This window comes from Hesperophylax consimilis, chromosome 14 (assembly GCF_061612785.1).
Source record: "Hesperophylax consimilis isolate HC1 chromosome 14, BYU_Hcon_1.0, whole genome shotgun sequence".
In the NCBI taxonomy this organism is placed as follows: domain Eukaryota; kingdom Metazoa; phylum Arthropoda; class Insecta; order Trichoptera; family Limnephilidae; genus Hesperophylax; species Hesperophylax consimilis.
Genome location: NC_142849.1, coordinates 35,323,344 through 35,337,406, shown reverse-complemented (window position 1 = coordinate 35,337,406; position 14,063 = coordinate 35,323,344). Strand labels below are relative to the sequence as shown.

The 14,063-nt window shown below is 34.6% G+C and overlaps 1 protein-coding gene across 4 annotated transcripts in view; it reads right to left on the bottom strand.

The window, feature by feature from the left end:
- Positions 1-720: 720 nt before the first annotated feature.
- Positions 721-14,063, bottom strand: part of drn (zinc finger AN1-type doctor no) — a 116,277-nt gene continuing 102,934 nt past the window's right edge. For 3 of the 4 annotated variants that reach the window (XM_089639809.1, XM_089639807.1, XM_089639808.1), the window contains 3 exons: positions 10,597-10,767; positions 3,283-3,451; positions 721-3,092 (listed from right to left, as the gene is read on the bottom strand). In XM_089639809.1, coding sequence (XP_089495935.1) covers positions 2,944-3,092; positions 3,283-3,451; positions 10,597-10,767 — 489 coding nt within the window. In that variant the 3' untranslated portion in view covers positions 721-2,943. The remainder of the gene's footprint in view (positions 3,093-3,282; positions 3,452-10,596; positions 10,768-14,063) is intronic. The other variant, XM_089639810.1, reaches the window with a different exon arrangement.

The following is a 14,063-nucleotide window of genomic DNA, read 5'->3' as shown; positions in this document are numbered from 1 at the left end:
ACACCTCGCACTTAGCGGGATTTCTTATCGACATATTTCATACAAACGGACACTACAAGGCGAGTTTTCATACTAAGGTCCGCCTGTGCTCGCTGTATTCAGAAGAGCCCCCACTACCACTCAGTGTTGCCAACCTTGGAAAAAAAATCTTACAGCACGAGAGGAAAATCAGTTCTCTTACTTCTGGACACGCTTCGTACATAGCTGAAGAATGATTATGACATGTATTGAATATAATCATGCCAATACAGATTAATAGACCCAGCAAGCAGTTGTATCACATTTATAAATAAAATGAAAACATGTACATGTGGTAAGTGGCAAGTCATTATTGACACAAGTACAGTACGGGAATTGTCTATTGTAATAACAGGGACTTAAACTTAAAAACAGTACATTATTACTGGCTGAAATACCTTGCTCTATCAATATGTATTATTTATTATACTTGTATTGCTTTTGTTCATAATTCAATGCAAAATTATTGCCATTGAGGAAATAATTAGTAAGGAATATGATGGGAGTGATTTTGCAAAGCAATTGTAACCTCTGCTGAGCGCTATCAGTAACTTTAAAAGAAGACTGATAGCTTTTGATTACAATATAAACAGGGTATAATATATATTATATACTGTGTGGATAACTCTCTTCCCTTCTGTTGTTGTGAACCTCTGTTGAACGGTGGAACGCTGAGAGATATGTCGGGAAATTCAAAGTATGTTTCCAATTATATAAATTTTTAATGTTTATTAATAAATCAAAATTTTAAGTCAAAACAAAATGAACTAAAATTACATAATATATACATCTAGCACAATTATCCACAAAATAAAACAACTATGTCAGGCATTTATTCATAGTGCGAAAATTTGAAATCTCAACAAATATAATATATATATGATGATGGCTTTGTTTGGTAGAACACTAGAAATATGGACACATTATAACTGGAATAATATGAATGAAGAGAAAAAAGGGTTTGAAATCAAATATACAAGTTTAGATAACAGAGTATTAAACCATTGACAGTAAAGAAGAAAGATATACATTTTCAACACACTATTAAGTGACTACAAATTCTGCCTTTAAAGTTATGTTCTGTGAAACTAGTGCAAACGTGTGAACAATATCAAGGTGATTCCTAGGCGACCAAATTTAGCTCTTAATAATTCCAAAAGAATTTGAATTAAATTAATACAACAAATAAAAATTTACCACGATCTATATGAAATGTATTTGTATCAATTCCAGAACAAGTTGTTTTAATTGACTCTTGAAAAACAAATATAAGTTGGCTTTGTACCTGAATCCAACCAAGAAGAAATAAACATGGAAGATTGCTATATTATATATTTATATGGTTACTAAAATGAGACGTAATATGGTTATTAGAATATTGTGTCTACTAAATTTTACAGCATTATTTGCATGTTCTTTAAAATAGGTTAGTAATATATAATATGCAAAATTCACACGCAATATACAATGAACATTATTTGGAAAGATTAATAGAATCCATAGAGGTGTCCGGTAGTGAACAATTTTATCAAAAAATTAGCCAAGATGTATAAAGCTAAACATACTGATACAGAAAGTTTGCCAACATAACACCGTCATGTGAATTTCATACAATTGATTGATAGCAACAAGTAACTCAATACCGGAGAGCTAAACTATACAAATATAACAAATATAATGATACCAAGCATAATTCCTAGGAAGGAGTGGCGACGGCGACGGCAGGATGGCGGTAGCGGAGCGGAGCGGCCTGCAGAGCCACCAGCGGAAGGACAAATGTTCACAATAGTAAATACTAGCCAGTGCCTGTGTCTGCTCTCCGCCAACAACCATTGCAACAAACACTAAACTTGTTATCCAGCAGGGAGACGCACTTGCGTGTCTGTCTTCTCACTATGCACTTCACTTCTTTAAACAAACATTCACGCAACGCAATGTTTATGTCTTTATTCAGCAGTCTGTTATGATTTACGATTATATATAAAAAAATATTACATATAAATCTGCAGTACTAACAAAAGTTGGCTAAAATTTAATTTACATAACCCATCTAGAGGTTAAACACGATACGGTCAGTAAACATGAAATTAAAGAGAATTACAATACAATCAATTATAAACCCAAGTACGTGGTCGGTTCCACTATGAGGGTTGCTTATCTCCACTGGTTATTTTTCTCAAAGTAACTATATATTTCTTATCTCCATCAGTGTGGAGTCTTTTGAAAGGATATTATGTCATCATCTTGACTCCAAACATATTATTTACACTGTGAATACCTTCACTTTATTAAGCCACAAGTAAATTTAAAATTGATTATTACCTCTAGACATTAACACCAGAAATTAAACAAATTAGACTATTAACTTAAAGAAATGATATAAACAAAACTGTGTTGCTTGCGCTCTCCACTATAAACAGCTAACGGTTAATGTTACCAAGAATGTAACAATCATCAAGCATCGCTTTGTCTGAAGGTCGCCAAAGACCAGTTACCAGTTGCCAACACACATTAGACTTCAAACATCTTATATTTATCACAACGTCATTTCAAATAGCAAAATACCCTGGGATAAAATATGAAAGCATAAAATTGCAAAACAAAACAAATTTATTTAAAAAAAAATCAACTGCCTAAAATTTAGGACGATCAAAATCTAACCTTCCACACAATACATAGAGAACAATATACAAGAATTTCACGATAAGAATCATACAGCGCATCTATCTATCTATGTTACAATCGGAGGAGGTATTTATTCAGACAAGCTGACACACTTGTTTGTTTCTTCATTTCTTCAAATTAGTAAAGTATGTATGTATGTTGAAAGTATGTATGGTTTATTAAAGGTGTCCAAGAAACAACGCGATAGTTTGTTTGGTCACACGGTTAGAGCGAAACACACTACACTGCGGGCGAGGGAGCTCAGATCTTCTGGATCTTCTCCCCCACCACCACCGGGTTGTTGCGGCGGATCTCCTGCGCCCCCAGCTCCCGGTAGTCAAACGTGCAGTCGTGCTTGTCCGAGTACCGGTGCACTGAGCAGAAGAGGCCCCCACACCTGCACTCGAACCCTGAAACAGACAAAAAATGCTACATTATTATGTGCTCACTGCATTTACGCTAAGATTGCATTAAGAAGTCGCAATGCCATCCAACCAGTCGGATAATAGGAGTGTGATTTAATCCATTAAGTGGAAGAGAAAGCAACCCTCAAATAGTTTGCTAGTCATCAGAAAATAATTGTGTGCCAGTGGTACTAACCTGTGAGGCCAACTTTCTTGCGACAGATGGCGCAGCGATTCTTCTTCTTCTTGTCCTTGGCGGGGTCTTTGTCTGAGGGGTCGGCCTCCTCCGGCTCCCCTGAGGACACGGAGCCACTGGTGCTCCCACTCTCCCGGTCTCGGTCCCGCTCTCTCTCCTCCAACAGCTGCTGGAACACAATACACATCCTGATCATACCAGTAAAGATCCACTAACAAACATTTCATCTGTCTATTGTGAAAAGGTTATAACTACATCTAAAATATACTATTTGGCATAAAGCAGGTTAACATATGTATTGCTGATATTTTGATAAATGTGAAATTACTTCACAAGCTAAAATATTTTCTGTCCTCTTTTTGTGGGTAACAAAATCGTCGTCATCTGTCATGTCATTTCTGTCAACAAACTTGTATTAAATATAATATAAATATGTATTGTTCGGCGTCATATTTTGCGATGAGTCATCCATGCCGATCCGTGAGCATGTTTCGTAAAACTGATAATATGAGGACAAGTATAATGCCAGATATGTATATGTATAGGGGCTGGTATAACATACATGTGCAGGTTCGACACTTCTCAATTTCTCAACTCGGTGCTTTGTATGCTGAGATGTGCCAAATGTTACAAACATTATATTTATCAGTGAAGACTGTAGCAACATTGTTTTAGTTTGGAAAATAGACAAAACATTTGTAAATTATGTTGTAAGTTTAGTTACTGCAAGATATAGTGACAAATGAAATGCTTCTTTGTAAAATTTTTACTTTTTTTTAAAAAGAAAGACAAACATTCACGGGTTACGGATAACCTCCTATTTCCACTACACTAAGCGGAAAATGTCGCTTGTGTTGTGATGGAGGACTTAGCCAACCGAAGAAATGAATACACTACGCCTGGGTGGGACCCAAACGCCATGTCAACTCACCCACCGACCCGATCATATAAAAATACAATAATAATTTTTTTTGTTAATACCCAACAAATATTAAAATTCAAATATAAATCACAGAAATTCTTTGTAAGCGGTGAGAGGGCATTAGATCACTGCTCAATAATATGGATATCAAGGAAAAAAAACGGCTTGCAATTTAGTATAATAAAAACCAGTTTGGTTGAAAAAGTGTGTACAAAAATTAATCTATTATTTATATAACAGTATAGAAAATTTTATTTAAGATTTAAAGGTACAAAACTGTTGCTGTAAGTTAGTGTAAGCAGATACCCTGTAATATTAATAATACATCCAACTCCAGTAAAATACTGGCAGAATGGTTGCTAGAGGAGATAGTGTAGCGTGTTGAAGTTGACATTCCTTTCAATGGCGGCAAATTGAATTTATATACATCTTGATGGTGATGTTTGACGCTTAATAAAAAAATTATATAAAAATAACCTACAAAGAAGTTACTATTTGTGCAGTTTACAGATGTAATCATTACAAACAACAAAATGTTGTTTTTAATGCCACAAAACTTTGACAAGTTAGTTGGTGGAATATAATATAAGCTTGTTAAAATTCTTTACAAATACAATATTGGTTTGAATCACGGATACAATATTGAATTTGAATTGTATGTTAAACTATTTATTCATATTCCGTATGTAACAGTGTGTAATGTAAATGTGCGCAAACAACATAGCTTGCGAAAGGTGTTTTTTCCTAAAATAATCAAATTAACATCATCTATGAAGGAGCAGTTTATGAACAATTTTAAATTTACCATTAAAATGTATGAATTAAAACCAAGCTGCACAACTCGAGCTGCTAGGAGTCGCTAGTGTAGCATACTGCCATCAAAGTGTATGGTAAATGTCAGAAGTTGGAGGTACATACTATTAATATTAACTTGGTGTAAGGCAATAACTATTTATCTTATGTTAAGAACAAAAACTAAGGTTTCTTGCAAAGACAGATTTGTGACCATGTTTGAAAGATAAACTTTAATTTAAAAAGGTTTATGAAATGATCTAGAAAATTTTATCAAGGTTTATGATGTTAGAATTGATGTTACAAGACAGCCTCGAGTGCCTGATGGTGTTTGGTACGTAATAAAATGGCACAACCGGGCATTTAGAAACTGCAAAAAGGAATGTGCCAATGGGAAGAAGTCCTCTCTATGTTCTCTCAATGCCAATTTGCAAAAGGATAAGAAAAACAAATCTGAATATGTACAATTTTATTAGGATGCATTTTGTGTTGCTAGTCTGCTAGTTTAAATTGTTGAATATTGATGTAATTTTAAAAGAAGGCTCCGGACCTCAGTGGTACATTGTTCTGCGGGGCAAGTGGCGAGCGGAGTGTGCAACCATCGAGCGTTCACTGCAAGGCCTCAGTCAACAAACAGCGCTTGAGGGAAACATCCATATTGAAATTGCCATCATGGCTTCATACAATACTATCGACATCTATTTAGAAGAAAATTCATTTCTAAAATTTGATGTGTAAGGAAGGTCAGAGTGAAATTATAAAACAAAGAAAATATTTTTGTAACTACAGTTTAAGATTAAAAGAGAACAAATTCCATGGATATACAAGAAGAATGTCAGTGTCAACCTCTGATCATATATACATACAGGGTGTATCGGCACTAACCCGACAAACTTTAACCAGCTATTCCTTAGCACATTTGGAGTAAAAAATGTTATGGGCACTTTGCTGTCCGGTAGCATTTTTTTTTCAATTAGAAACAAAAAAATTTAAAATTTCCACACTACATCACTGTCATTGGCATTACGTTTCGTGTTCAACAGCTGTTATAAGCGAGTATGTCAAAAAGCGTCTTCGCTGTTTCGCACACACTAAATAATAATAGTTAAAAATGAGACGAATGGTGCCGTGCCATTTCGTTGTGATGTACACACGTGCATTATTCAACGGAATTCGAATAAAATATTTGCCAGATGGGTTTTCAAACTTTGACAAAGGATAAAAACAGTGGTGACATGTGGTGAAAATATGAAAAATAAATTTTTTATTAAAAAAAAACGTTACCGGACAGCAAAGTGCACATAAGATTTTTTACTCCAAATATGCTAAGGAATAGCTGGTTAAAGTTTGTCGGGTACGTGCCGATACACCTGTATATTAGAAAAAATCTAATCGCATTTAAAAGTTCCAATTATTAACTTTTTTTTTTTTATTGCGTACAATATTTTTTACATTTCAAAGTTTTCCAGTAATGTTGGCCTCACTGGGTGGCTTGCCCGTGCTGAGGCCTTCATTGTATAATATGAAAATATAATCTACATAATACATTTAAAGAGAAAATAATACATTTAAAATATAATCTTGTGTGTTTGTGAGTGACGTGTGTTTATATTGGTTTTGTGTGTTATGTGTAGGTTTTATTTTTATTTTATGCTATGACATTTTGGTAATATTGTCTTTTTTGTTCTTTAATCCATTTTGTAATTTTGTGTGTGAATTTATTTTTATTTTCCTCAATTTTAATTTCAAGTTTTACACTGTTGAAAGCTTTTATAGCATGGTATTGGTAGTGTCTTTTTCCAAAGCTTGAATTTACTGTCGGAGTTTTTATGTTTTCTTTGTACGCTTGTCTAACTGGTTTGTTGGTGTTATTTTGTGTATGTTGAAATTTATTTATTTTGTCAAAAATGTAGTTTAGTAGTGTTTTAACTTTCATATTATATCATTATTCTTAAATACAAACTGGTGTGAACCTGGACACGCATATGCACGCGTACGCAAGCAATAACGCTCTGTGCACCTCACTCAGGACGCTCGACGGGTACTCAAGCCGTACACTATGGTTGGAGATGCTTTAGGTTTAAGGTTTTCACAAAACAATTATTTATTGGATAATTTGTAATGCGCCGCTTTTTTGAGATATCACCTCAAAACAATGCTAAATCATTGTATTATTTTTATTATGTATTACAAAACTACGTTGAAGGATTTTAAAAGTGGAAAGTGTGATGAAACATGTAGATAATAATGGCTTTGTCTTTATGTTTTAATTTGAAAATCAAAAACCAACGATAAATTTAATAATTAATCAATAATTTTTATGGTTCTTATCAAATAATGAAATGAAATAAACGTGAACAACGTAACACAAAATAACATAATTTGTTTATACAAAGAAATAAATACACAAACGATAGACAAAAGAAAATTAGCTGCAAAGAATCTTTGTGTTCTTGGTTAGGCAATAATAATAATTTCCCAATCTCGATAATTAATGACTACAGTTACATTCAGTTTAAAATGAAGAAATTAATTATTACTGGACTTCCAGAACTTGGGGACGGATCAGAGTGTTGAGGAACTGGTTGAAGACCCTGGCTTGAACCACATTCTTCTTCAAGCATGTTATAATCCTCACTAGGTTTGCTAGATTCCTCGCTGTGGTTAGTAATCATTTCACTCACATCTTCAACATTCTGTGGTCGCTCCTACAAACACACAAACAATCATATCAAATAATTGTTTCTATTATATTCACTAATACATATACGCATACATCAATGAGGGGTGTGCTTATTATATCCGTAGCGGATTTGTAAACCAACAAAACCCTAAATGTTGCAGTATTTGAACTGCAAAATCATTATTATGCCGTAGATGACAGTCATCCTATTTTCATCATAAATATTACTTGTTGTTTCAGAGAATTTGAAAAATTCATCAAATATCACAGCTAATTTTCAAAGACTGTGAAAGTTCTATTATTATTTCAGTTCTGTGAAGCAACTGGCCCATTTTGATATAATAACAGAACTTCAATAGGACTTATAGACACAAAACTTGAAAATTAACTTTGAAATTTGATGAATTGTTCAAATTTTCTGAAACAACCAGTCCTATGTGTGGACAAAGATAGTTAGATGAATGATGTATGGCAAGAAAATACTCCCAAATTATTATTAAACCTTGTGAAGCATCAATACTCATCAGATGTATCAATAGGTTTCCATGATATCAAGAGTCTACAGCTAAAAATTAAGAGCACCGATTGCTGATTGAATCTGATACTATCTAGAAATGCATATTATGAAATACTTTCAATTTAAATTCAAAATAGAAAGGTAAGTTAGTTTAATGGTTACGTTATTGATATACAGTACCCTCTCAGTAAACCGCCGCTCCATCATCCGACAACTACTATAATCCGCTGTTACATTTACTAGTTTAAAGCAAAAATCAGCTCTATAATTCAGTCAAATTCAGTAGTAAGCCGTGTGCCTAGGCAAGTCTAGTCTTACCGCCTTCTAGCTTGCTCTCACTGATCATTTTACCAGTACCAGATCTTTGTATTCAAGCAACTGTCGCAGGTGTTTCTGTTCGTTTCATTCAGTCATTTGTTTGTAACTTATTGTGTTTACAAACTAGTCTTCTCGCAAATGTAAATGTGATAAATTCACTTCAAACCAAAAAATGGCAATTTTACAAAACATCAATAGCACGGTTTTTTTTATGAAATATCTGTTTAAATTTTTAACATATTTTGTATGTATGCACTATAATCCTCCGCTTTAACAAATTGCCTGGTTTTTGGGGTTCAGATTAGTGAAAGAGTACTGTTTTCTGACAATTAATATACATTATATAATTCTAGTTAACAGTAAAACTATGAGTAATGAAATGACATGCAATGAGAATGCAAATATCCGTGAATTATATTTGACAGGTGACACAACTCACACAATTCAGGCAAAGCAAAAGAGCAAACATAACAATACAAACATCTTCTACAGCAAGTTGATTGAACCTAAGAGATTAATTGCATATTATAATATTGTGACAATCCCAATGCATACAGTCCCACACTAATAAAAACTTAAAACATAAACTAAGTGCTGTAAAACCCCGCGCAGAAAAGTCCCACAATGGACCGTTACCTTACTTTGGCTTATAGCCCTCATTTATGTTGATTCTTTACCAACCCATGGGACAACGGCCTACATTGAACCAAGACACGCTTATGGGTGCATATTTGCATCAAATTGAGTGACGACTAGGTAAAAAAAAAAAATAACATTTTTGGCTAAAGGAAACACTCAAAGTAAAGTGAGCGTTGTGAGCTGTCGGTGATGTTTAGGATGACATAGGACTGAGGGTCAGCTGTACTGACAGTAGAGAAAAATAACTTGATTTACAAATATGCTAGCCATATACAAGTCTTCCAGAAAGCAGTGCAAAGCTCCAAGAAAAGGAGATAAATAACTTCTGTTCTTGGATCATGCATTCCTTTACAGCCTCTATGAACTGCACTCACCTGGTGATTCAATATATAAATATTTTATCTATTTTATTCTATCTATTCAAAATATATATACGGGGTGTATCGGCACTAACCCGACAAACTTTAACCAGCTATTCCTTAGCACATTTGGAGTAAAAAATGTTATGGGCACTTTGCTGTCCGGTAGCATTTTTTTTTTTCAATTAAAAAAAAAAAAAAAAAATTTCTACACTCCATCACTGTCATTGGCATTGCTTTTCGTGTTCAACAGCTGTTATAAGCAAGTATGTCGAAAACGTCTTCGCTCTTTCGCACACACTTAATAATAATATTTATTTTTCGGAATAACTTTATTGAGTAAAACCTCAAATTGTAATATTTAATTATTGAAGACAATATTAGCGATTTCTAAACGAAAATCTGAAACAGAAAAATCAGAAAAGGATACGGTCACATCTAGGACACGAACCCAGGACCCTTGTCTTTCCGGGACACCTAGATGTGACCGTATCCTTTTCTGATTTTTCTGTTTCAGATTTTCGTTTAGAAATCGCTAATATTGTCTTCAATAATTAAATAATAATAGTTAAAAATGAGACAAATGGTGCCGTGCCATTTCGTTGTGATTGCAAAAGCGCGCCAATGTAGGTACGTACGAACATTATTCAACGGAATTCGAATAAAATATTGCCAGATGGGTTTTCAAACTTTGACAAAGGATAAAACGGTGGTGACATGTGGTGAAAATATGAATAATAAATTTTTTATTAAAAAAAAACGTTACCGGACAACAAAGTGCACATAAGATTTTTTACTCCAAATGTGCTAAGGAATAGCTGGTTAAAGTTTGTCGGGTACGTGCCGATACACCCTGTATATATATAATGTTGGCATTCAGTAGTTTTCTAACTTAGCATGAGCACAATCCTGATTGATTAAAGAAATGGTTAATATATGATAAGCAAAAGGCACAGAACAACAATAACAGATCTATTTAGTACTTTAGTTAAGGTGATTTTTTTACACAAATTGCTGTGTATTCCAATTATCTAAATATTATAAGAAAGATTGATTAGTTGTTTGGTATGAAAGAATGACTCACGTCAGCGCTGAGTTGTGAGTCTGTCTCCGGCAGCAGGAGGCGGGAGGGCGCGGGCGCGGAGGAGGGCGGGAGGGAGGCAGCGCAGGTCGGGGGGGGCGCCGATGATGCGTAGCCCACGGAGGCGCTCGACGCACTGGACACAGGCGGCTGCTGCTTCTTCTTCAGGGCCTCCTGGAATTGTTTAATCAATGCTTTAGGCATGGGGACAGTAAACAACTTCAATATTCACTACTAAAGTAAAACCATAGACTGCGACTGGCTTCAATACTTATAAAAGCAGAGTTGGAGTTATGAACGCAGTATGCTTGGTCATTTGTTAAATTATAACAAAACTGTATTCAATCTTTGATAAATGTCACATCAGGTTTAAAATACATTTTAAATTAATGAAACACAAACCATCACAAGACAAAACATTCCCGGGTTACAAATAATCTGACAATATTTCAAAATTTCCTACTACCACCGCAGTAAGCGAAAGATGTTGCTTGTATTGTGATGGAGGACTTGGAGGATGGAGGAGCCAGCCAAGGAAATGAACACACTATACCTGGGTGGGACCTGACAGTTAAAACACTTTGTACTCAAAAGACAAATTTTGCATAAGCTATTTTACTTTTGGAGCGGTGAAATTATGGCTATGTTGGAGTGAATATGTAGTGTCTATTGCTAGGTATAAGAACTTTTAACTTAACTTTCACATTTCATCATTATTTATGAAAATTCCAAACTAAAGGTATATTGTAGAGGCAACTTTTTTGTATAAAACATTCTATTAATGCTTTTAAATATTACCAGTTTTCTAGGGATTGAGGTAAAGGCAAACATTAGAAACGTGCTGTGATAACGGAATTATTTGTACCTGCCAATAATCTGTCATCCAAATATCATCACATTGCTTTTTCAAAGTAACAACGACACTACTAATGTAGCTTAAAAAGTTTTCACCATTTCAATATTTGAAGAAAAAAATCGTAGCACTGGCATCATTGAAAAAAACATCCTTACCTTTGGAAATTTCCACTCTTCTTTAAGCTTTTAAAAAATACTTATTTCAATTACATTATCAGAATGCCTTTAAAATGATTTATCAGCAGATCTTTGCAGGAAGCAGACCCCATTACTACTTCTTCTTCAAATCAACTACTCCCAGAGAACTGGGACTCGGACCACAATGCCCCTTCGGCATCGTGGCTTCCCAGCACCCGCGTCCCCGCATTCACTCACCCGCGCGAATGGTGACACGTCAGCAGTCGCTTATGTAACAGTTGATTCTGTTTACGGAGTTTGTGTGCTTGTCCGGACGCGCACCAGGAACCGCACTTGTGCTAGTCCTTGTCCGGGACCGAGTTCGGGGCCGGAACCGTGCGTCATACAGTTGGTACCAAAGAACTCTAAACCCGAACCCTCTCCTAGAACACGAGTTCTTTTAAAAGGAAGCACTCTGGCAAAATGCAGAAGCTACTCATCCCTAGTACGCAATATGTATGCTCCTAGCGCTACACTCATACATCCAATACATGCCAATACACAGAGCGACTCAACTGCTTAACGATTCTGCATTAGCCATCGACATTTTCAATGTCACCTACAGACAATTCAGTAACTATCTTATAACGCATGTGACAAAATAGTAAAACTGCCTGTGTAAACCTTTTAATTTGTAATCTTCTCCATGATATATTGGTGTATAACCGTTTCATGGAGAACATGAAAAAATAAATAAATAAAATAAATAAATCTCTAGTATGCCACATATATGCCCCTAGTGCTACACTCATACACCATTAGTATGCCACATATATGCCCCTAGCGCTACACTCATACATGTACCTTGTCATTTTATGGAAAATGTATGAATGTGGCAAAAAGTGCAGCGAAAGTTATCCCGTACACATCAGAGAAACAGTGAAAACATTAAATACCAGAAAATACTTAATAGAAAAGGTTATCAAAACAAACAGCATAATAAATTCACGAAATATGATGAGTTATTAAAAAACTCATTTTGAAAAAATGAAAGAAAGAAAAACAGCTATGGAACATGATAAATATATTTTACGCCAAGTGTTTGTTTACATAAAGAAATACAAAATGCAAAGCCCTGCCATTCTAATATTAGTTAAATTATGTAAACTTGAGGTTTCAACACATCGTCGGTAAAACCACTGGGGCATAAAGCCTTTAAGATAAGAAAATAAAGATTTACAATGTTCTTCATCACAAGAAGAAATGTTTCATACACCACATTATAACACTAGGAACTGTAAAAGCTGTGAATGTGACAAGATGCAAGGCCATCAGATTTGCAAATTGAGAAGAATTTTATGTTTCAGGGAAATGAAGGTGTTACAGACATGCTAATGTGTACAAAATACTGGTATGTCAGTATTATGTACTTATTAAAAATGGTGATGGTAAGGTAAGCTTGTGCAATCAAATCAATGTAAAAAAAAACATAATAGAAAAGAAAATAAGTATGTCCATAATATTTATAATCCATCACTTACACATCATAATTAGTCAACCAAATTTAATTGTGTTGTCCAACTAAAATTTGGACATCACTTTGTAAGGTTCTAGTTCAAGCAATACTACAAATAATTAATAATAATAATCTAATATGTAAAGCCGGGGACTTCAGCTAATTTATCTATAAATTCATTATAGGTAGAGGTAGTTGGGAGGCGGGTTTGGGTTTTATTGGATAACTAACACCTCTGCCATAGGTCACCCCAAGTGGTCCACTACGTTTTCAGGTTTAGCAGGGGTTCATCGGGTGAGGTGTGTTCAAGATGCACCTGCACACCAGCTGCGTGCCATAATCCGGATCGAAAGATCGAAAAATCATTATTGTATCCGAACTTGTCTGTCTTTTCGGTACAGGCCTTATTATGGCACAAAATATTGATTCAGCATATATCTGACTCTGAATATAAGAGGAAAGTCGAACATGAACATAATACTAGGTTCACAAAAAATGAAGGAATGCTTGTACCAACACATAACAATAAATACGGACAGCGAACCCTGGAATACAACGTGCCCAAAATATTCAACATGTTACCAAGCAATATAAAAAAATGCAAATTACCTCAGAGATTCAGATATATGATAAAAACATGGCTACTAAGCAGAGATACTCTGTATTAGTAATACTTTAGATTATGGCAGTGGTTGGTGATAAATATGATGTATAAGTTGTATTGTAATAAGTAATAATATTATGAAAATATGTTATATTGTAATTGAACATGAACATCCTGTTGACAAACTGCTTAATTGTGGTTTAATGGGATTGTACTTTGAAGAACAATAAAAAATTAAAAAATAAAAAAATAAAAAATAAAAAAATAAATAAATTCGTCCGTCACTCATGGACACACTGATTCTCTCCTTCCTTTCCTTAAAAAAAACCCTCCACACAGCATCCCGAAGACAACGTAATTATTTTCATCATGGCCTCC